The sequence below is a fragment of the Schistocerca cancellata genome, chromosome 3 (genome assembly GCF_023864275.1).
Source record: "Schistocerca cancellata isolate TAMUIC-IGC-003103 chromosome 3, iqSchCanc2.1, whole genome shotgun sequence".
Lineage (NCBI taxonomy): Eukaryota > Metazoa > Arthropoda > Insecta > Orthoptera > Acrididae > Schistocerca > Schistocerca cancellata.
Window position 1 is genome coordinate 803050452 of NC_064628.1, and position 21652 is coordinate 803072103.

The following is a 21652-nucleotide window of genomic DNA, read 5'->3' on the forward strand; positions in this document are numbered from 1 at the left end:
AATAAATAAGTTTCAGTAGCAAAGTAATTTTCATAAGTAAACTTAACCCACAGAAGGTAACACATAGGTGCGAAACATGTTTGGGTGAATAAAAGGAAATAAATAGTGTTTGCATACAGCTGATTTTCGAAACAAACTTGGTGAAGTTTTAAGAAGATGTGTTGCGTAGTGTGTCCAGTATCGTGCCTATCAGGTCACGTTGCACTTTTCTGTTCTCAGCACACAGTGACCACGTAAAAATGCCTAGAAAACAGTGTCTCCCGCCAAGTGTGAAGTCCTGCTGAGAGGTTTCGCCTGATCTCATGCAGCCCACATAATGTAGCTGTCATGCATTTCGTTCTTCATGAAAATTCTCGGCCGGACATTGGAGGGGCAACGAAGACGCTCCAGCAGCGTTTTGAATGGAAAGTGTTCGGTCACCCACCACAAGGCCCATACCTGGCTCCCTCTAATTTTCATCCTTCGACAACGACCTGCAGACCAGTGTAATGAATCGGCGGAAAGTACGAATGGCTGCCTTCTATGATGGTATTCGAAAGTTCGTACCACGCTATAAAAATATGTGTAAGTCGGAGCGGTAACTACACTCCTGGAAATGGAAAAAAGAACACATTGACACCGGTGTGTCAGACCCACCATACTTGCTCCGGACACTGCGAGAGGGCTGTACAAGCAATGATCACACGCACGGCACAGCGGACACCAGGAACCGCGGTGTTGGCCGTCGAATGGCGCTAGCTGCGCAGCATTTGTGCACCGCCGCCGTCAGTGTCAGCCAGTTTGCCGTGGCATACGGAGCTCCATCGCAGTCTTTAACACTGGTAGCATGCCGCGACAGCGTGGACGTGAACCGTATGTGCAGTTGACGGACTTTGAGCGAGGGCGTATAGTGGGCATGCGGGAGGCCGGGTGGACGTACCGCCGAATTGCTCAACACGTGGGGCGTGAGGTCTCCACAGTACATCGATGTTGTCGCCAGTGGTCGGCGGAAGGTGCACGTGCCCGTCGACCTGGGACCGGACCGCAGTGACGCACGGATGCACGCCAAGACCGTAGGATTCTACGCAGTGCCGTAGAGGACCGCACCGCCACTTCCCCGCAAATTAGGGACACTGTTGCTCCTGGGGTATCGGCGAGGACCATTCGCAACCGTCTCCATGAAGCTGGGCTATGGTCCCGCACACCGTTAGGCCGTCTTCCGCTCACGCCCCAACATCGTGCAGCCCGCCTCCTGTGGTGTCGCGACAGGCGTGAATGGAGGGACGAATGGAGACGTGTCGTCTTCAGCGATGAGAGTCGCTTCTGCCTTGGTGCCAATGATGGTCGTATGCGTGTTTGGCGCCGTGCAGGTGAGCGCCACAATCAGGACTGCATACGACCGAGGCACACAGGGCCAACACCCGGCATCATGGTGTGGGGAGCGATCTCCTACACTGGCCGTACACCACTGGTGATCGTCGAGGGGACACTGAATAGTGCACGGTACATCCAAACCGTCATCGAACCCATCGTTCTACCATTCCTAGACCGGCAAGGGAACTTGCTGTTCCAACAGGACCATGCACGTCCGCACGTATCCCGTGCCACCCAACGTGCTCTAGAAGATGTAAGTCAACTACCCTGGCCAGCAAGATCTCCGGATCTGTCCCCCATTGAGCATGTTTGGGACTGGATGAAGCTTCGTCTCACGCGGTCTGCACGTCCAGCACGAACGCTGGTCCAACTGAGGCGCCAGGTGGAAATGGCATGGCAAGCCGTTCCACAGGACTACATCCAGCATCTCTACGATCGTCTCCATGGGAGAATAGCAGCCTGCATTGCTGCGAAAGGTGGATATACACTGTACTAGTGCCGACATTGTGCATGCTCTGTTGCCTGTGTCTATGTGCCTGTGGTTCTGTCAGTGTGATCATGTGATGTATCTGACCCCAGGAATGTGTCAATAAAGTTTCCCCTTCCTGGGACAATGAATTCACGGTGTTCTTATTTCAATTTCCAGGAGTGTATATAGAGAAGTAGCTGGAAGGTGTAGCTAAATGTTGTATACAAAACATTTTTGATTTTCACTGGGGTTTCCATTCCGCAACTAATCGGAGGTTGAACAAAAATAGCTCCCGTAATATAACTGTGACAAGAGACTGTTCGTAGTTTAGTGAGAAGTTTTTCATAATTTATCAAAGTGAAAATAGATTTACGATACTACCTCAAACAGCTCAGGAAGCATCTGAGATAAACAGCTCAGCTAAACCACCCTATATATATATATATATATATATATATATATATATATATAATGTATGTGTGTGTGTTGGCCGTAACAGCTCTGGAAATCCTGGAACAATTACAATCATAGTTGATTTACATCTGACTGGCTATCAGGAGATAGTTGTCGTGGAGGTGAAGTCACTCCTAAGACACATGTATGTGGTGGTGGTAGTGATGATAGGAAAATGGTGACATGTAAGTATAAATATGAACTACTTGAGAAATTTTAGCAAACTTCGTACATAGTACAACACACCATCTGTAAAAATATGCTATTAAATTTAAGACACGCCTAGCACCATTATGATAGGTAGTGGGTGAAGGGGAGACATTTAAAAGTAATCTAGCATGGACAATAATATTATGAACAGGCATATGAGAAAGTACACACACATTCGTCCTAGCACAACTCACACTAACACATGACCACTGTCCCTGGCTGCTGCAGCCGGAGTCTTGTCATGTGTGTATGAGTTGGGGTTGTATGAATGTGTGCCTGCTTACTACTTCAGAAGAAGGCCTTTTGGCTGAAAGCTAAAGTATATTATTCTTGTGCCTGTCTGCGACCGAACGTCTCCTCTATGTACAGAGAGTAGCAGTCTGTCCTTTTCATAATATTCTTGAATTCCATCCTGGACTTTCCACTGTTCGAGAATGAACAACGTTAGAGTCGAACACATAGTTTTCGGGATTGCTGGACTCATTGTTGAGAGCCCTATGGACATTTTCGTAAGCAAGAATGACATGTAACGCATAACTCTGTACCACTTTGAGAAACTTCAGCCAAAACTGATACTGAGGAGGTAAGCCTTCGGATTTAAGTATGTGATAAATTAGTGATTGCGAATCGAAACGAGAAACAGGCTTCTCATTCACAAATTGTCACTAAAAGTTTACTGTGTACGTGTTGCTCAAAAACACTTGTCTTTTGCGTATTGTGTTTCAATGATTTGTGGAAAATAGTAAATATAAACATGATTTGTGCGATCTCTGTGCTACAGGAAGGAGGTAACAAGGCACTGTGGCCAAAGAATTATTTTATAATACCATCTTCTGAACCTCCTGTACGGAAAGCTACGTTTCACTTGCTTGATACTTGCAGAATTTTTCTTTCTTTTTTGCAGAGGAGTGTCACAGTTACTAAAGTCATCATTCTCAACAGAAAATGCTAACGCATACCCGTGCAGTGGTGCTAGACCCGAGGGTAGCCGGTTCGAATCTTGTCTGTGGAACCATTATCATGGCTAATATTTGGCTGGCAGGAAGTGACAAGGCGTTGGCGTACAGTTCCTGATCACCAGAGTTTGCAAAAGTGTTGTAGATTGAAATCCAAAGCATTCCGCAGTGTCTTGCGGAATGAGGGCATGTGACACCATTGATGGGGTCCGCAGTTCGTGGTCCAGTGACTAGCGTTGTTGCCTGTGCATCACGGGGTCCCAGATTCGATTCCCGGCCGGGTCGGGGTTTTTCTCCGCCCGGAGACTGTGTGATTGTATTGTCCTCAACAATTCATTATCGCTCGAGAAGGTGGCGACATTGGACAGTGAAAAGATTGGGAATTTGCACGGGCGCTGATAACCGAATAGCTGAGCTCTCCACAAACCACCACCACCACCGTTGATGGTAATCTGTTCGTCCGGATGGAGGCGTTAAGCTCGGCAGCTCGTTGGTGCTATTCGAGATTAGTAGGCAACTTTCTGTCACCGGATTACTCCGTACCTTTGATCAATAACGCCACAAATACGATATCTCATTGCACAGTTACTCGGTGCAGACATCCACACGACACCTCAGAACAGCTCTGAGAAAAACAACGGCAAACTACACCCCTTAGAACACTAGCACCTTGCCAACATCGGCAATGAGGGATTCCTCCTGAGTATGAGACTGATGGTAGTAAAATGATGGCAGTGATAGGGTTATGTATTTCTACAAATCGGTTATGCGATTATTCTTGAAAACTAGAGCTACCTATGGCTGTTGCTAATTAATTGCAAACGCTCCACTGTTCTTTGGCTGCAAGCTAGACTCCTGGTAGGACAGAGGCCATATTACTTCGTATAAATTACACACAATGCAACACCATATTGTTGAGTGTTCCTCCGTCCTAGTTATTATTGTTTTCATTGTTATGTCGCGGTCTGAAGCTCAGAAATGCTGGCTGGCGCTGATACAAAACCCTTCTGCCGCTTCTCGCAAACAGCTGCTTCTGCGACCCGCTCAGTTTTGGCTTCTCTGTTTCAGACGGGGAAACATTTCCACCGGACGTCGCTGCTGATAAAAGCGTTTAACCACAAGTTCCGCCTTGACCTGGAGCTTAATACGTAAGTCAATCTCTAATGCTTATTTCCTCTTTCGGCGTGTCGGGTATCGCTGGTACGCAGTTTGCGCTTTGCTTTCACCCTTACCTCATTAGATAGCGAAAAGCAGTTTTACGTCTGTGGTCATCCACGAAATAGGACCGAAGTCACAAGATTTGTGCGTAATTTAGAATATTTACTTTTTACTTAAAGATCTTCCTCTGTGTGCTGAATTTACGTTGAACGGAGAAAAGTGTTACTTTGTTTTATTTTTTACCAGCGAACCCGGCAGTGCTTCGCAGTTGCTAAATTTGTATGGGAATTGGATATACATCCTAATATCTTCCTCTCTACCTTTTCTCCTCCCCCCTCCCATTGTCCATCTCCACTTCTTCCGCCCTATTCTGTCCATCACCTTCTCCCCGTTCTCTATACATGTCTTTACCACATTCTCTCTATCCATTTTCTCCTCTCTCATCTCATTGTCCATATACTCCTTCCTCTTCTTTATATCCAATTCCTACCCCCTTCTCTGTCTATCTCATCCCCCTCCCCCCTCTTTCTCTCTGACCTCATTTATTGTTATTGCAAACGGAACCATGGCTGGGAATGGAAGTAAAAATTAATGGGAAAATCAGTTGGAAGCATTAGTACACTGGGTATGAGAGAGACCTTTCCAGCTACTGGAACTGTGATGACAATACCTTTAACGACAGTATTTCCCATGTTTTAATCCACGAACAGGTACAATTACCGGGTGATCAAAAAGTCAGTATAAATTTGAAAACTTAATAAACCACGGAATAATATAGATAGAGAGGTAAAAATTGACACACATGCTTGGAATGACATGGGGTTTTATTAGAACAAAAAAAAATTCACAAAATGTCCGACAGATGGCGCTGGACAGCAAAAATGTCAGTGACTGCGCATGACAATCGTGTATAAAAGGAGGTGTAATGAGAGAGAGAATCAGATGCGCCAGCAGTCGCAGCATGTTGACGTTACCTGAAAAGGCGCTTTTAGTGAAGCTATATTATCAGAATGGGTAATGTTCTAGTTCAGCGTTACGATCCTATCGTCTTAGGAAGGAGATTCGAACGGGTAAAGACCCGTTGACAAATGCAGCTGTGGCGAGAGTGATTTCGAAGTTCGAAGCAACGGGTTGTTTAGACGATAGACCCCGTAGTGGCCGACCGAGCACAAGGCGTAATGCTGCTGAGACAGTTCAGGATGAAATGGAGACTGTAGCGGGTTCGTCTTTGCACGGGGGAGGCAGCACTCGTGCAGTCGCACGTCGCACCGGCATTCCATACACTACTGTTTGGTTGGCACTTAGGCGTACAATCCGATGCTATCCGTACAAAATCCATCGGCATCATGAACTGTTACCTGGCGATTTAGTGAAGCGGAGGGCATTTGCGGTGTGGGCGTTTCAAAACATGGCGGAAGATGACGACTGGTTGAGTAACATGTTGTGGACCGACGAAGCTAATTTGACGCTCCGAGGGTCTGTCAGCGCCCACAACTGCAGAATTTGGACTAACGAAAATCCTAGAACTATCGTGGAAACTCCATTGCACGACGAGAACTTCACGGTATGGGTTGGATTTACCACATGTACCGTTATCGGGCCTTTTTTCTTCGAGGAAATGCGTGATTCTGGTTTTGTAACTGCTACCGAAACGGGTGAGAGGTACGCCGATATGTTACAGAATCGCATCACCCCCAGCCTGGCTGATAAACACCTGCTGGAACGTACGATGTTTATGCAGGATGGCGCTCCACCCCATATTGCTAGACGCGTGAAAGATCTCTTGCGCGCGTCGTTTGGTGATGAACGTGTGCTCAGCCGCCACTTTCGTCATGCTTGGCCTCCCAGGTCCCCAGACCTCAGTCCGTGCGATTATTGGCTTTGGGGTTACCTGAAGTCGCAACTGTATCGTGATCGACCGACATCTCTAGGGATGCTGAAAGACAACATCCGACGCCAATGCCTCACCATAACTCCGGACATGCTTTACAGTGCTGTTCGCAACATTATTCCTCGACTACAGCTATTGTTGAGAAATGATGGTGGACATATTGAGCATTTCCTGTAAATAACATCATCTTTGCTTTGTCTTACTTTGTTACGCTAATTATTGCTATTCTGATCAGATGAAGCGCCATCTGTCGGACTTTTTTTGAACTTTTGTATTTTTTTGGTTCTAATAAAACCTCATGTCATTCCAAACATGTGTGTCAATTTGTACCTCTCTGTCTACATTATTCTGTGGTTTATTCAGTTTTCAAATTTATACTGAATTTTTGATCACCCGGTATATACTTAGCCACAAACACAACTTTCCTGTTTTCTGTTAAAAATTACTGCGAAAAGGAAAACAAAACCGCACATTTTCAGAGCACAGCTTAGCATGTTCTTTCTTGCAGCCTGTTTAACAGGGAGCGTTAATTGTATAATTATCATTCCATTTGCCTCCAAACGCTGTCTAAGCTCTTCGTCAGTCTCACCCACTCGACTCTCAGGCGGCTGGTCTCCGTTGCGGGTACGCCGACCGATATTTCGACGCCTCACCGGTGGCATTTTTTCAAAGAAATAAACCACTAACTGAAATCAATTGAATATTTGCAACACACCAAATTACCACCAACTGACGTCAATTTAATCTTTACAAGACACCAAAGATATGAAGGATATCTTCACCATCGATAATACATTGAAATACCGCTTTCAGTTTTTTTTTCCACAAAATATCAATATTCAAAGTGGAATTTTTTGTTGTTATGTAAACATGCGACAGCAGAATTGTCAAACCGAACGTCACAAATTTTTTATGAACATATGTGATAGCAGAACTGTGAAACCGACCGCCACATTTCTTTCATTGAGTTTTTCACACAAAAATACCATCCAAATTTCCGACTTTTCCGGTGCGTTTTCTAAAAATTTTCTTTCATACAAACCTTGTCTTGACATTTACGAAGAAAACATAAAAATGAGCCAAATCGGTTGAGCCGTTCTCAAGTGATGATCGTTCACACATGCGGCAATTGATTTTTATTTGTATACATTTGATGGTTACTTATTTGCATTCTGACGGGAGAGCGTTAGAATCGGCAAGACTGCCACTCATTAGCTACTTCTTAAAACAATTACACACATATACCTAGATTTAAAGCATAAATACAATGAAGATGAGATGCCTGGTGTGACAAGGTCGATATGCATAGTTCACTGACGTGTGGAACGACTGTGATGATGGAGCCTGATAATTTAACTATGGGGACATTTGGGTTGCACACGTAAATAAAAGAACGCTACTGTAGTGCAGGAAGTACATTTCTCGAAAAAAAGAAGTTTACTCATAAGTACTTCTATGGTTGCATAAAAAAAAGACTGCGCGAGAACTACAAGGCGTGGGATACGTGTAGCTATTCCGCCCATTTCAACTCTAAGCCCTAAATAATAAGACATGAAACTTTTTTAAAAGATCTGTCTGTGGGACACATTTATGGTCTGGTTAATGGTGAATGTATACCAGTATATAAAATGTCGAAATTCGCTTAACGAACGAAATATTAAAGAAACACTGAAGAAGGCAGAAATAACAAAATATAAAAATGGTAGGGCTATTCCATCGAGTCAATTGGCAATTGCGCCAAGTGTATTTCAGTGTCAAACATTTGTCACAAGTAAATCCTTTTTTGTCCTCCTGCATACACACACACATCGTGAAACCATGTAGCACACACCTGGCACTTTAACCAGAGGAGCTGCCTATAACACTTGTTACTGATTGTGTCGTATCTTCCTCGTACCGTGAAGCACTTGGATTTTTTCTTTTTGTGTATGCGGATCAACTGAAGAAAAAAACAAGAAAACGAATACTCTAGAATTTCGCAAAAAAAATCAATTAAACCAATAATTTGACTGAGTGGAAATAACCCCATGTGTACGAGGCGAAGTAGCCCCATGTGCAGACATTTCGAAAGGCGCACCAAACCATAACTTTGTGGAAAAAGTCTGCAATATTTGTTGATGCATTCACTACATAACCTGTTTCTTAGACGAGTAACTATAAGAGTTCAAAATTTCACGTTACTCTGGATGGTACACCTTAATTAATTAGCTTATTTCAGGCGAATTGGTTCCATGACCGGAACAACCCAGCTATCCCACGGAAAAATGAGACAAATCAGTGGACAGCGCATCTCTCCCAGTTTCAGTTTCTACACCACTGGCCATTAAAATTGCTACACCAAGAAGAAATGCAGATGATATACGGGTATTCATTCGACACATATATTATACTAGAACTGATACGTAATTACATTTTCACGCAATTTGGGTGCATAGATCCTGAGAAATCAGTACCCAGAACAACCGCCTCTGGCCGTAATAACGGCCTTGATACGCCGGGGCACTAAGTCACACAAAGCTCGGATGGCGTGTAAAGGTACAGCTGCCCATTCAGCTTCAACGCGATATCACAGTTCATCAAAAGTAGTGACTGGCGTATTGTGACGAGCCAGTTGCTCGGCCACCATTTACCAGACGTTTTCAATTGGTGAGAGATCTGGAGAATGTGCTGGCCAGGGCAGCACTCGAACATTTTCTGTATCCAGTAAGGCCCGTACAGGACCTGCAACATGCGGTCGTGCATTATCCTGCTGAAATGTAGGGTTTCACAGGGATCGAATGAAGGGTAGAGCCACGGGCCGTAACACATCTGAAATGTAACGTCCACTGTTCAAAGTTCCGTCAATGCGAACAAGAGGTGACCGAGACGTGTAACCAATGACACCCCATACCATCACGCCGGGTGATACGCCAGTATGGCGATGACGAGTACACGCTTCCAATGTGCGTTCACCGCGATGTCGCCAAACACGGATGCGACCATCATGATGCTCTAAGCAGAACCTTGATTCATCCAAAAAAAATGACGTTTTGCCGTTCGTGCACCCAGGTTCGTCGTTGAGTACACCATCGCAGGCGCTCCTGTCTGTGATGCAGCGTCAAGGGTAACCGCAGCCATGGTCTCCGAGCTGATAGTCCATGCTACTGCAAACGTCGTCGAACTGTTCGTGCAGATGGTTGTCGTCTTGCAAAACATCCGACATCAGTTGACTCAGGGATCGAAACGTGGCTGCACGATCCGTTACAGCCATGCGGATAAGATGCCTGTCATCTCGACTGCTGGTGATACGAGGCCGTTGGGATCCAGCACGGCGTTCCGTATTACCCTCCTGAAATCACCGATTCCATATTCTGCTAATAGTCATTGGATCTCGACCAACGCGAGCAGTAATGTCGCGATACGATAAACCGCAATCGCGGGAGGCTATGATCCGACCTTTGTCAAAGTCGGAAACATGATGGTACGCATTTCTCCTCCTTACACGAGGCATCATAACAACGTTTCACCAGCCAACGCCGGTCAACTGCTGTTTGTGTATGAGAAATCGGTTAGAAACTTTCCTCATGTCAGCACGTTGTAGGCGCCAACCTTGTGTGAATGCTCTGAAAAGCTAATCATTTGCATATCACAGCATCTTCTTCCTGTCGGTTAAATTTCGCGTCTGTAGCACGTCATCTTCGTGGTGTAGCAAATTTTAATGGCCAGTAGTGTACTTGTTCGCGCCTGGAGACAGACAGTCCAACGAACAACTTTACAAAGCGAGCTGCTGGTGTTACGACTTGGGGATGGTAGGTTCAGCGACTTCAGTGAATTAGTACCAGATACTGACGTGAGCCACGTCACAAATGGTACCCATATTGAGTACTTGAAATGTTCTGTCCACTTATATGTATCATTTTTATGTACGCCTTGTAGTTTTCGCACAGTCGACTCCTTAAACCCTAGAGCTATTGATGAGTAACCCTGTACTCGTTGTAATACGGTCCATCCTGCTTGTGTCGAGAATGGTCATTACTCAGTGTTGCAGGCAGTCTTCCTGTTGACGATCATTACTCATTTCTTATTGATTGTATTTGTACTTAGATTCTGAGAGTGACCTTCTGTTGTCATAGACAACCCTTATAGCTAACTTGTACATCAGAAATTCTGTGCATAGCGTTTGGAGGTTGTGCTGGCGTCAGATCAAGATTAATGGTTCTTTGGAGCATTAACTACTTTTTTTTCATGTGGCCTTCCGCCTTGGTTAACCTACAGGTATTTTTCACATTCATCCAACAATATCCTCAGCATGTGTATTTACATCTACATAACTATTCTGCAGTTCATACTTTCATATCTGGCAGAGGGTTCAATGGCCCACCTCCAAATTACTTTCTGTCGCTCTCCTCTCGTGTGAAAAACGAACATTTAAATCTTTCCGTGCTAGCTCTGATTTCTGTTACTTTTTTACGATGATCATTTCTCTCTATATAGACAGGCACCAACAAAACTTTTTCGCATTCCGAGCAGAAAGTTGGTGATTGAAATTCTGTGAGAATATCTTGTTGTTGTTGTTGTGGTCTTCAGTCCTGAGACTGGTTTGATGCAGCTCTCCATGCTACTCTATCCTGTGCAAGCTTCTTCATCTCCCAGTATCTACTGCAACCTACATCCTTCTGAATCTGCTTAGTGTATTCATCTCTTGGTCTCCCTCTACGATTTTTACCCTCCACACTGCCCTCCAATGCTAAATTTGTGATCCCTTGATGCCTCAAAACATGTCCTACCAACCGATCCCTTCTTCTAGTCAAGTTGTGCCACAAACTTCTCTTCTCCCCAATCCTATTCAATACCTCCTCATTAGTTACGTGATCTACCCACCTTATCTTCAGCATTCTTCTGTAGCACCACATTTCGAAAGCTTCTATTCTCTTCTTGTCCAAACTAGTTATCGTCCATGTTTCACTTCCATACATGGCTACACTCCATACAAATACTTTCAGAAACGACTTCCTGACACTTAAATCTATACTCGATGTTAACAAATTCCTCTTCTTGAGAAACGCTTTCCTTGCCATTGCCAGTCTACATTTTATATCCTCTCTACTTCGACCATCATCGGTTATTTTACTCCCTAAATAGCAAAACTCCTTTACTACTTTAAGTGTCTCATTTCCTAATCTAATTCCCTCAGCATCACCCGACTTAATTTGACTACATTCCATTATCCTCGTTTTGCTTTTGTTGATGTTCATCTTATATCCTCCTTTCAAGACACTGTCCATTCCGTTCAACTGCTCTTCCAAGTCCTTTGCTGTCTCTGACAGAATTACAATGTCATCGGCGAACCTCAAAGTTTTTACTTCTTCTCCATGAATTTTAATACCTACTCCGAATTTTTCTTTTGTTTCCTTTACTGCTTGCTCAATATACAGATTGAATAACATCGGGGAGAGGCTACAACCCTGTCTTACTCCTTTCCCAACCACTGCTTCCCTTTCATGCCCCTCGACTCTTATAACTGCCATCTGGTTTCTGTATCTTGTCGCAACGAAAGACGCCTTTCTTTGAACGACTGCCACCCCAAATCTCGTATCACATCCGTGACATCTTCTCCCCTTTTACGCGCTAATTACGTGGTGCGCTTCTTTGAAATTTTTCGATGTCTACGTCGGTTCTATCAGGTACGTATCCCATACCTGGCAGCAATTCTGCAAAAGCGGACGGATAAGCTAGTGTAAACAGTCTCTTTAGTAGACCTGTTGCAGCTTCTAAGCGTTCTGGCAGCCCAACGTAATGCTAGTTCGCTTTCCACACAACATTATCTATGTGATCGTTCCAATTTAAGATGTTCTTAATTGTAATCCGTCGATATTTAATTGAATAATCAGCCTTTAGATTTGTGTGATTTATTGTGTAACCGAAATTTAACGGATTCCTTTGGGTACCCGTGAACATGACCAAACACTTTTCGTTATTTAGAGTCAATTTCCACTTTTCACACCATAGAGATATCTTGTCTGAATTATTTTACAATCGGATTTTATCTTATGATGACATTACTAGACAGCAGTCTAAGCAGTCTAAGAGGGCTGCCCGGATTGTCTCCTAAATCGTTTATAAGGTAACGGTCAGCAGAAGGCCATAACACTTCCTTGAGGAACGCCAGATATCATTTCTGATTTATTCGATAGCCTCCCGTCAGTTACTACGAAATGTTACTACGAAATTTCTGACAATAAATCACGAATCCAGTCACACAACTGAGTCGGCACTGCACTGGCACGCAGTTTCGCTAGATGCCCCTTGCGAGGAACGGTGTCAAAAGCCTTCCGGACATCTATAAATATGGAATCAATTTGAGGTCCTCTGTCTACAGTACTCATTACTTAGCGTGAACAAAAAAGCTAGTTGTGTTTCACAGGAACGATATTTTCCGAGTGCTTGTTGCCTGTATACTAGTAGATCGCTTTCTTCGAACTGGTTCGTAATGTTTGCACACAGTATATGTTGCAAAATCCTACTGCAAATCGACGTCATTGATATGGGCCTGTACTTCGGCGGATTATCCCTTTGACAACTGAGGGCTGGTGTGACTTGTACAGCTTTCCAGTCTTTAGGTACGGATCTTTCGTCGAACGAGCGGCCGTATATGATTGCTAAGTACGAGGATGGTTTGATAAGTCTGATAAGAATAGAAACAATTTCTGTTTTGTAATCAATTCGCCTTACTTTTCGACAAAATCCCCTCTGAGGGATATACACTTGTTCCAGCAATCCTCCAGCTTTTTCATCCCATCTGAAAAATAGATTCTGTCAAACTCTGCAAAACACTGGTTGACTACAACTATCCCTTCCTCATCTGCTGAAAACTTCTTCACAGCAAGCCGAGTTTCAAGTTAGGGAACGGAAAGAAATCACTTGGGACTGAGTCTGGTGAATGCGGTGGGTGAGGAACCAATTCAAAACCCATTTCATACACTTTCGTCATTGTTATCGATGAATATGGAATGGTGCATTATCCTGGTGAAAGAGCAGTTTTTGCGTGTCTGCTTTGGTCTTTCTTCAACCGACACAACTTTCAAACGGTCCAACAATGAATTTTAGTAGGGTCCAGTTACGGTTGTGCATCTTTCCAAGTAATCGATGAGGCTTATTCCTTGGGAATCTCAGGAAAACAGTGGTCATCACCGTATCAGCTGGCAAAACAGTCTTTGTCTGCTTCGCTGCACTTTCACCGCCTTTTTCTATCGTTTTGACTGGCGTTTTCACTCTGGTGTGTAATGATGAATCTAGATATCATCAAAAGTCACAAATCAGCGAAAAAAGTTTTGCGCATTGAGGTGAAATATTACCAGACATTGTACTGACCACTTGTGCCGGATGCGGTTTTCGTTGACTCTGACCAATCGTGGCACTCACCTTACACACAGCTTCTTCCTAGCCAGTTCTCCACGCACAGTATTATGCACTTGCCCAGTTGAGATGCCTATAGTCTCAGCAATCTCACGAATTTTTATTCGGCAGTCTTGCATTGCGATACCATGGATTTTGTCAATGGTCTGTGATGACCCCAGTTGGACGGACGGAGCTCTTCGTCTTCGGAGCTTGTCCGGCCACGTTTAAACTCATTAATCCAAAAGTAAATGGTCTTCAGTGATGGTGCAGAGTCCCCATCAACTTCATCCAATTCTGTTTTAATTTGTGCTGCATCTGAACACTTCAGACGATAATGTTTAGTAACAGCACGAAACTCCGTTTTCTCCATTTTCAATCGCATCTTCAGAGTGAGGATAAAGAATGGAACTACGTGAACGGCTCCTTCCTTTTAAACCTGCTGACCTCGCCACTGCGCATGCGGCCACAGATACACAAGTCGCAGAGACGTTGAGTGATCGGTGGCTAAGAAGTATAAACAAAGTGAATCTGTAGTTACGCTGTTTACCCATGCCATAGATTCAGTTTATGGTTACTACGTAGCCACCGATCAACGTCTCTGGCGCTTGTGTGTCAGTGGCCGCATTCGCAGTGGCGCACTCAGCAGGTTAAAAAAACGCAGCCAGTGGTGTAGCTTCAGTGTTTCGGCCGAAAGGTGTACTGCCAAGATATTAAGAGAGAAAATAGGGTTTGTGCAGTTGCACATCCGAAATGGCAAAGTCATTGCAAAGCGAAAACGTTAACATGGACGTTTGTGCATGTGTTTAGAGATTATGGATTAGAAAGCTTCGCCAAGACTGACGTAATTCTAACGCGTCGGTACCAGATTTGTTAGATTTTAGGGAGATGGGGATTTTTTCAGGTCTTTCACGACTCGAGCTTAAAATTGTTTTAAAGGATGGTTCTTTGTACGGTTGCCTAAGGATGACACAAATAAAAGAGGAATTTTTTTAAGCAGCTGGTGCCTGATGGAGTCAGAACCAAGGATTGCGTAGTGTTTCCTTGCAGAAACAGTTTTTATATCGTGTGATGTGGTTGGGAAGTTTAAAAGTATCCGTGGTGAGGAGAGTAAGCACCGGTAAGTACCGTTGCAGGAATTTGGTTCAAAATGGCTCTGAGCACTATGGGACTTAACATCTGAGGTCATCAGTCCCCTAGAACTTAGAACTACTTAAACCTAACGAACCTAAGGACATCACACACATCCACGCCCGAGGCAGGATTCGAACCTGCGACCGTAGCAGTCGCGGGGTTCCGGACTGAAGCGCCTAGAACCGCACGGCCACCGCGGCCGGCAGGAATTTGGGACCGAGCGAAGCTGGTGTGTTCAGAAATCGAATGATAGGCAATGGTGCATGTATCATGGAGATAACAGGCTGGACTTAAATTAGCAGTGCTGTCTCCGATATTTCAGTCCGTACGAGCACAAGAGTTTCAGGGAAAAAATTGTGGAGACATTGCGACTGTGTTAGATCGTCTCCTAAACCAGGAGCCGGGTTAAAAATATCAGAGTTCATGAAGTAATGGCAATGCCCTCATGAAAGGCTAACAAATTCAACCTTCACGCTGACCTGCCTGGAATTTACGTAACCTCGAATTTTATTTACAACCAGACAGATAGAACCGTAACATTTTAACCTATTTGTAAATAAGATAAGCAACAAACTTAATATAATGACGCTCTTACAATCAGTTTCTGAGGTCGGTAAGTAGAAATGACTGAGTGCTGAGCCTGCCTAAGCGCTAAGAGCGGTAGGTTGAAGAAAATAACAAAATCAAGTAAGCCTGGAGAAAAATATATTGTCGACGGAGAGGTCATTATTATTATTATTTTATTGTTGTTATTATTATTGTTAGCAGTAGCAGCTGTAGTAGTCTTGTCTTCTGGCTGGTTCGATGCGGCCTACCATGAATTCCTGTCTTGGGCCAACCTCTTCCTTCATCTCAGAATAGCACTTGCACGCTTCATTCTCAACTATTTGTTGGATGTTTCCAATCTCTGTCTCCTCCTACTGTTTTTACACTCTATAGCTCTCTCTAGCATCATGGATGCTATTCGGTGGTGTCTTAACACGCGTCCTATGATACTGTAGATTTTTATTGTCACTGTCTTCCCTATATTCCTTTCTTCGCCGATTGCGTGGAGAACTTCTTCATTCCATATCTATCAGTCCACCTAATTTTCAACATATTTCTATAGCACCACATCTCAAATGTTTCTATTATCACTTTTTCCAGTTTTCCCACAGTCCATTATCCACTACCATACAATTTTCAACTCCAAACTTACCGTGTCACAAATTTATCCCTCAGATTAAGGCCCCTGTTCGATGCCAGTAGACTTCTCTTGGTCAACGTTGCCCTCCTTGCCTATGCTAGTCTCCTTTTTATGTCCTCCTTGCTTCGTCCGTCACTTGTTATTTTCCTTCCAAGGTAGCAGAATTCATCAACTTAGTTTACCTCGTAGCTCCCAAATCTGAGCCGGCCGCTGTATCCGAGCGATTCTAGGCGCTTCGCTTCAGTCCGGAACCGCGCTGCTGCTACGGTCGCAGGTTCGAATCCTGCATTGGGCATGGATGTGCGTGATGTCCTTAAGTTAGTAGGTTTAACTAGTTCTAAGTCTAGGCGACTGACGACCTCAGATGTTAGGTCCCATAGTGCTTAGAGCCATTTTGAACCCAAAACTGAAGTTAAGTTTATCGCTAATCTCACTTTATTATTCCTCATTACTTTCGTCTTTTTCGAGTTTACCCTCAACCGACATACTGTACCCATTACGCTGTTCATTCCATTTAACACGTCCAGTGTTTCTTCTTCAGTTTCGCTGGGGATAATAATGTCACCATTTTCTCGCTTCACCCCCCACCCCCCCACACACACACAAAAATGAAACAAAAAGAGTTTATCGCTTACTACTGTACATGCTCGCTGTTCATGCAGTAAAACCTTAGCCTCAGACATGAGACTTAATGTATTACTTCTTTAGCACTGACTCTATTCGCAACACCATTTGCAGACAGTATCTACATATGTCAGTAAATGTAACTGCACGATTATATCATTGTACGACACAAATTTCAGGTGGTATGATACCATAAACATTTAGATGCGTAAAAAATTAGCTTTTCCTTAAAATGGAGCTCAAATTACACGGACTACATTTATCCAGCGTTTCATAATAAGAGCACACAGCGACTCTAACAAACGTTAAGCCTAACTTCAAACCATTTCTTAACTTTTTCTCGCTTATATGCTCAACGTCAAATATTTAACACATTAACTCAGTTGTAAAATAATCAAACGTATGAAGCTCTTTTATATACACGGGTGTTATGTTCTTTAAAGAAGGGGGCGGGGGGAGGGTTACTGGTACATTTAGCTACTGCGTTTCTCGAGTTGTCTGTTTACGTTTAATTAATAGCTATATGTACTTACTTTTGTTCTGTAATTAGTGGTTTCTTTTTCCCGCCTTTACACGCAAAGCACGAACACTTTTAGATTCACTGAGGAAGCGCAGCATTTGCTACGTGGCCGATTAATGCGTACACTGTAACAGGTTTCAAACATAGGAAGACTCAGTTGACATCCCCAAATAGCCTCCGTAAATATATCGACAGAGTTTGCCCCTATCCTCGCCGTTCGTAAAATGGAAAACCCTCCGCAGTGCATAGCGGAGGGTACTCCCCGCCAGCATCACTCGCTAACTTTTCTCTCTCAAATGAAGTGGAGGATACTGGCTCTCAAACTTTTTCCACGAGCCGTTTGCGAGAGGGAAGACTTCTTTCGTGCATCGATTCCATTGAGAGGGTAGTACCTTCGTGAATTTTTCGTATAAGTAAGAGGATGCCTATGCGCGAATTCCTTAGAACCTCTCTCTCGATTTGATTGTTACTGGATCACGGTTATACGAAAACAATGTGTGACACCAAGCTTGACCAGCTCTTGTGCTCGCTAAGCTGCCACTAACCAGGAGGCTACAAGTCTCTCGATCGCGGTGGCCCGAGTTCAATTCCTGACTGGGTTGGAGATTTTCTCCGCTCGGGACACTGTGTGTGTGTGTGTGTGTGTGTGTGTGTGTGTGTGTGTGTGTGTGTGTGTGATGTTTCCCAGATCATCAACGCACAAGTCGCCGAATTGGCTGCGCTAGGTGACCGAACATCGCAGAAGGGATTTCTGGGCCAATAAAGCTTTTTTTTTTTACAAGTATGCTTGTATCTACTGCTCTCCTGTGCACAGTTCCCGTCTGATACTGCTTTGTATAGTATTTTATTTCTGAGGTTAAATCTACTGCTGTATGACCGCTCCTGAATGAAGCGATATCTTGCATTGACCTTCATTCAAAAGAAACAACTAGTTCTTAGGGGACCTGTGCAAAACTTTCGCACTTTCGTAGCTTTAAATAATGGCAGTTTTTGGAATAAATGTAGTCGTTGGGATAATGGTAGTTGGGAATCCTTTTGGAGCGACGCTTCATACTGACAGATGCTTATGTTCTTTCCCTTGGCACCCTAAACTTGCCATTTATTGTTTACGACAGTAGTATTTACACTGTCCTGTTGTTGACAAAAGTTAATAATTAATGAGCAAATAGAAACACAAAAATAAAAGAAGTAAAGAAATGTAATTTACTGCTAACTTCCGTCCGTAATATTTACATTTCTCTGTTGCTGATGAGAAGTTTAGTGAGAAATGCGAATTAAATTGCGAAGAAGTAAATAAATGTTAAATATATAGATGTTCGCTTCTTACCTGCTGTATCACTAAGGTCACAATAACCTCTAACTGTGTTTTGAAATTTTAATTCCAGTTCGTACTTTATGCAAGCAAGTTAGATCGTAGTAGAAATAGGTAAATTACAATTCAAGGCGATAGTGAGAAGTGTGTTTGTCGTTTCGGAAAGTATATTCGTTTAGAAAAGTCAGTTTGTAGGACGGGCAGAGAAAATGGACTACCGCAGTGCCCACGGTTATTATTTATGACAATGCTGTATACAAATTATCCAGTTAATAAGTACTTTAAATCAAATAAATGGTGTTTGTAATAAGATAATATGAAAAGGGAGGCTCTTATTCGTGATTAATAAGTTAGCATCGTAAAATATAGGCACAAAGCTGGGCGACCATGACGCCCTTTTGCCTATGATACTTAAATGTCCCTTTATGTTAAAATTTTCCTCTTCGGCTGCCTTGGTTACGGAAGCACCCAGCATACGAGCACCAACACTTTGCCAAAGTTCGAAGTCATTTAGCTCCAACACAATGCGTTCACAACTACAAAGAACACTGTTCCATGACGACTGACACTTGCAATGTACACTATGTGATCAAAATTATCCGGACACCTGGCTGAAAATGACCTCCATCAGTAATGCTGGAATTCAATATGGTGTTGGCGCACCCTTAGTCTTGATGAGAGATTCCACTCTCGCAGGCATACGTTGGGGATAGCAGCCCATTCTTCTCGGAGTGCTGCACTGAGGAGAGGTATCGATGTCGGTCGGTGAGGCCTGACACGAACTCGGCGTTCCAAAAATTCCCAAAGGTTTTCTATAGGATTCAGGTGTCTGTGCAGGCCAGTCCATTACAGGGATGTTATTGTCGTGTAACCACTCCGCCACAGGCCGTGCGTTGTGAACAGGTGCTCGATCGTGTTGTCAGATGCAATCACCGTCCTCAAATTACTCTTCAGCAGTGGGAAGCAAGAAGGTGCTCAAAACATCAATGTAGGCCTGTGCTGTGATAGTGCCACGCTAAACAACAAGGGGTGCAAGCCCCCTCCACGAAAAATACGACCACACCGTAACACCAGCGCCTCTGAATTTTACTGTTGGCACTACACACGCTGGCAGAGTTCACTGGGCATTTGCCATACCCACATCCTGCCATCAGATCACCACATGGTGTACCGTGATTCATCACTCCACACAAGGTTTTTCTACTATTCAATCGTCCAATGTTTACGCTCCTTACACCAAGCGAGGCGTCATTTGGCATTTACCGGCGTGATGTGTGACTTATGAGCAGCCGCTCGATCATGAAATCCAAGTTTTCTCAGCTCCCGCCTAACTGTCATAGTACTTGCAGTGGATCCTGATGCAGTTTGCAGTTCCTGTGTGATGGTCTGGATAGATGTCTGCCTATTACACATTACGACCCTCTTCAACTGTCGGCGATCTCTGTCAGTCAACAGACGAGGTCGGCCTGAACGCTTTTGTGCTGACGTGTCCCTTCACTTTTCCACTTCACTATCACATCGGAAGCAGTGGACCCAGGGATGTTTAGCTGTGTGGAAATCTCACGTACAGACGTATGACACAAGCGACACCCAATCAGCTGATCACGTTCGAACTCTGTGAGTTTCGTGTAGCGCCCCATTCTTCTGTCTCACGATGTCTAATGACTACTGAGGTCGCTGATATGGAGTCCCTGGCAGTAGGTGGCAGCACAATTGAACCTAATATGAAAAACGTATTTTTGGGGGGTGTTCGGATACTTTTGATCACATAGTGTATTAAGAGACTGAACAAGGGTCGTTCGTGGTCATATACGACAGTCCAACTTGTAGGCTTGGCTAGCATATGCATTTACATTGAAGCATGCATTTCTCGCACTGTTTCCATTTTTTGTCCAACCCCAGTAAATCAACAGGTATTCGTTTCTGAACATATCGATATAGAAACTTGCCTTCTACTTTTGGTTAATACTATCTACTGTAGAAAGATATGACACTTTTTTTCGAACATCTGAATTAATGAGGTGAACTTCCTGTTTTTTGTTTCTGTCTTCTTAAGGAAGGTTTCCATTTTCTATGTAGCAAGATAATTCGATTACAATCTGAAAATCTCGAAGGCAGCTCTAGGCAGGATTGTTTCTGCTACGGCCTGCATCTTTACGATTACAGCATTTACTGTCCATCAGATATGAATAAAATGTAAATCACCAGATCCATGTATCAGGTGAAAACTTCCACTACATAATAAACGAAGAAGAAGGAACTGGCGTTGTAAGTTCCCGATGTTCAGCGTCTATCACACGCTGCAGTCAGTGGTACTTGATAACAGCGTCAGCAATTTCAGAGTTTTCCACGCGACATAGTGCTATTTTAGCAGAGTGGAAATCGTCCAGAGACTACAGCTGGGCGAAAGACGGATTCGGCGACGTCTGACGGAGAGACAGCGATTTCGTAAATAGAGCCCAGTGACAGTGGCCGTGAGAAGACGGTTGCCAAACGTATGTGGCAATGATCTGCTTGAGGTGGGTCCTGAAGGCTATTGACTTTCGCCTGCCCTGCGACCTATTATACAGGGTTATTACAAATGATTGAAGCGATTTCACAGTTCTACAATAACTTTATTATTTGAGATATTTTCACAATGCTTTGCACACACGTACAAAAACTCAAAAAGTTTTTTTAGGCGTTCACAAATGTTCGATATGTGCCCCTTTAGTGATTCGGCAGACATCAAGCCGATAATCAAGTTCCTCCCACACTCGGCGCAGCATGTCCCCATCAATGAGTTCGAAAGCATCGTTGATGCGAGCTCGCAGTTCTGGCACGTTTCTTGGTAGAGGAGGTTTAAACACTGAATCTTTCACATAACCCCACAGAAGAAATCGCATGGGGTTAAGTCGGGAGAGCGTGGAGGCCATGACATGAATTGCTGATCATGATCTCCACCACGACCGATCCATCGGTTTTCCAATCTCCTGTTTAAGAAATGTCGAACATCATGATGGAAGTGCGGTG

General features: G+C 43.9%; 1 protein-coding gene across 1 annotated transcript in view; it reads left to right on the forward strand.

Annotated features, from left to right (window-relative positions):
• The window catches only part of LOC126176584 (disintegrin and metalloproteinase domain-containing protein 22), a 1067821-nt gene that overhangs the window by 533894 nt on the left and 512275 nt on the right, over positions 1–21652 (forward strand). Inside the window, exon 5 of the mRNA XM_049923744.1 lies at positions 4510–4589. Coding sequence (XP_049779701.1) covers positions 4510–4589 — 80 coding nt within the window. The remainder of the gene's footprint in view (positions 1–4509; positions 4590–21652) is intronic.